We start from the raw sequence: 2797 nt of genomic DNA, 5'->3' as shown, positions 1-2797 counted from the left end.
TAGCATCAATCTTCTTAGTGGTTGTAATAACTTCCAAAGCCAAATTGTCCTCTACCTTAGCCAAGTACGTGTGCACTTTGGTAAGTAAGTCATTCAAGGTCACATTCTCTTCTTCTAAGTTATAACTTTTCCAACATATCTTAGGTTAGCTTGGGTGGTGTTTCCAAGACTGGTGAGATAGTTATTCATGTTTAGCTCAAGTCCCTCTCCCCTACATGGCACCTATGGACTATAGGGAAATGCTATGCAAAAGGTTGGAAAAACTTGGAGATGTTGAATTCGCACATGAACTAGCTAGGGTTTGGAGAGAGAGAGAGAGAGAGAGAGAGAGAGAGAGAGAGAGAGAGAGAGAGAGAGAGAGAGAGAGAGAGAGAGAGAGAATCTTGGCCATTGACTCCATGCGCTTTGAAAAGGGCTCATCAAACTTGCTTGCACATGGATATGATTTTGAAGGGAGCTTATAAACTTTGTTTGCATGTGGATATGCTTTTGTACTTTCTCTCCCATTCCTTGTAGCTACTCAATTTTCTTGTGGGAAGAGGCTCTTAACATGCATTCAAACTTAAGATTGGCAAGCTTACACAAATATATGTGCTTCAAATAGAACTACATGCCTTGGTCCATGATTAAAAGGTCTTTGAAAGTGGTAAAAAGATAGAAGTCATTGCAAAAGTAAAACACTAAACACATGGGCAACATGGCATTGTATTAAGATAACAACGTTGGGGCTTGTTTGGAATTGGACACATGGACATGTGTATGCGTGCTGATCAAGTAGTGAGTATGAAGAAGAGTTTACATCTTTGAGTAATGTACACATACTTCACTTATCCATTATAGTTCTTTGCAATCGAAGGTTTGATTGTTCATAACCCATAATTAAAGAAGAGGAATTTCTCTCGATAGACAATGATAAGGTAGAGGGAAGTCTTTGCTTCACTTAGCAGAAATATGCTTGCATCTGGTGGGACATACATCATTTTTACCCTAGTTTTTGGGCTTATGTTTACCATCTTGGATGACGGTGATCCACGAGGCCATTGCAGCTTCTGGCGAAGGCAAAGGCAAGGGCGAGGGCGACGGGGAGGGACTAGAGGGCTGCTCGGAGGTGGGGCTGGTCTTCTCGGACGAAGGGAGCTTCAGTTTCTTGAGGCGCTCTGCGAGCGACAGGGCGGCAGCAGCAGCAGAAGAAGAAGAAGACGAGGATGAAGAAGTAGCAGCCGCTAAAGAAAGAGAAGAAGAAGAGGGAGAAGAAGAAGGGGAGGCCGAGGAGCAGCAGGCCATGGTGGAACTGACCGCGGGAGAAGAGGACTGGCTCGATGATCCGGCCCTGACATTGTTGCCATTGTTGTTGCCGCCGCCGCCGTCGCCGTTGTTGTTGTGTTGTTGTTGTTGTTGTAAGTTGCGTATGTCTAGGCGAGGGGCCTTGAAGCGGCAGATGGGGCGCTGGGAGGCTGATCCTTGCAGTAGATCAGTCGGCATGGATGGTGCCGATGACGACGATAGCGTCGATGATGATGGCGGCGACGGTGGCAGGACAGCAGATGCCGTCCATGACGACAGGCTGGACGTGGCAGTTAACAATGCATGGGAAGGCAAGGGCAGGGAGGGTGACTGTCGAGGCGAAGATAGTGGGGCTGCAGCGCCAAAATGGTGTGGGAGGGGGGAAGCCAAGGGCTGGGGCTGGGGTTGGGGCTGAGGCTGAGGTGTTTCTCGATGGAGCATCCGCTGGAAGAGAGGGCGGTGGCTGAGGTGCGCTGGCCGCACAGCCAAGACAAGGCAGCGCCCGCGGCGGGGGGTGGGGAGGCGAAGGAGCGCAGGCGACGCAGGACAGGGGGCTACAAAGCCAGGCGAAGCCCACCGAGCAGACGACGACGACGCTGTCGACGCTGACGAGGAAGAAGACGAGGAAGCATCAGGCACGATCGCGGGCGTTCTCGTGAGATGCGTGGGGGCGAGCTCCGGCGGCACATGCACCACCAGATTTGCGTCCGCCACCCACACCGCCACCCCCCCTGCCCTGGCCAGCCTCTTTACTCTCCCTGCCAGCCATTTGCAGCGGTTTGCCCTCACCATCACCGCCTCTCCTCTCCGCCATGACTGGCCGATCACTTCTTCTTCTTCGTCTTCTTCTTCTGTCCTCTTCTCCTCGCCCTTGCACGAACTGCTCGACCACCCCGGCGCCATGCATGTTTACCTGTCACTCTTTCCTTGAGTGCCTCCTCCTCCCTCCCCTCCTTTCCTTCCCTTCACCCACATCCTTGGCGCTGTATTGTCAGACCATGAGCCATCGCTCAGGTACCCCAAAGGCCATTGATTCCCTCCCCAAGCGTCACATTTTGTCTCATCTTGAACTTCACAAAGAAGTGTACAGCTTCCCCAACTGCCTGCTCTCTAACCGGAACCAAGTGGAAAGCTTGCCTTACAAAGAGAACATCTACCCTTATGCTTCAAACTGAGTACAAATATTTTGTAGCAAAATGTATTAGAAGCACGAGGCTTCCTTAGCTAAAAGTAGCGAATATATATTATGTGTAACACCTCACAAAGATGAAGCTAGCTCTAACAAGCGATTTCCTTGCCAGGTTGTAGGAGTTGGACTTGCCACTGGAAATTATAGAAGGCATACCACCTCACTAGCAAATCTTGGAATCACCATAGGCTTAATCCCCAATGCTAACTTGCAATTGCCAAAAGGGAGTTCTTTCTTGCTTACCCAAACAACTCTAAAGAGCAAAGCCCTCTGTATAGCTCAAGTTTCATGAAAGCATTCATGGAGATTGCTTTTGTCACCAAA

The 2797-nt window shown here is 49.9% G+C and overlaps 1 protein-coding gene across 1 annotated transcript; it reads right to left on the bottom strand.

The window, feature by feature from the left end:
- Window positions 1-698: 698 nt before the first annotated feature.
- LOC148040195 (uncharacterized) lies at window positions 699-2466 on the bottom strand. The gene has a single exon (XM_087666173.1). It carries the CDS (start codon window positions 2185-2187, stop codon window positions 988-990), a length of 1200 nt encoding a protein of 399 aa, XP_087522299.1. The 5' UTR covers window positions 2188-2466; the 3' UTR covers window positions 699-987.
- Between the last annotated feature and the right edge of the window lie 331 nt (window positions 2467-2797).

The sequence above is a fragment of the Lygodium microphyllum genome, chromosome 2 (genome assembly GCF_053477565.2).
Source record: "Lygodium microphyllum isolate KBCC chromosome 2, Lygodium_microphyllum_v1.1.10, whole genome shotgun sequence".
Taxonomy (NCBI): domain Eukaryota; kingdom Viridiplantae; phylum Streptophyta; class Polypodiopsida; order Schizaeales; family Lygodiaceae; genus Lygodium; species Lygodium microphyllum.
This window is presented reverse-complemented; position numbering and strand designations above follow the sequence as displayed.

What these genes read in the sequence shown, in the direction of transcription:
- LOC148040195 (XM_087666173.1), bottom strand. Translation starts at nt 2,187, where the DNA reads ATGGCGCCGGGGTGGTCGAGCAGTTCGTGCAAGGGCGAGGAGAAGAGG.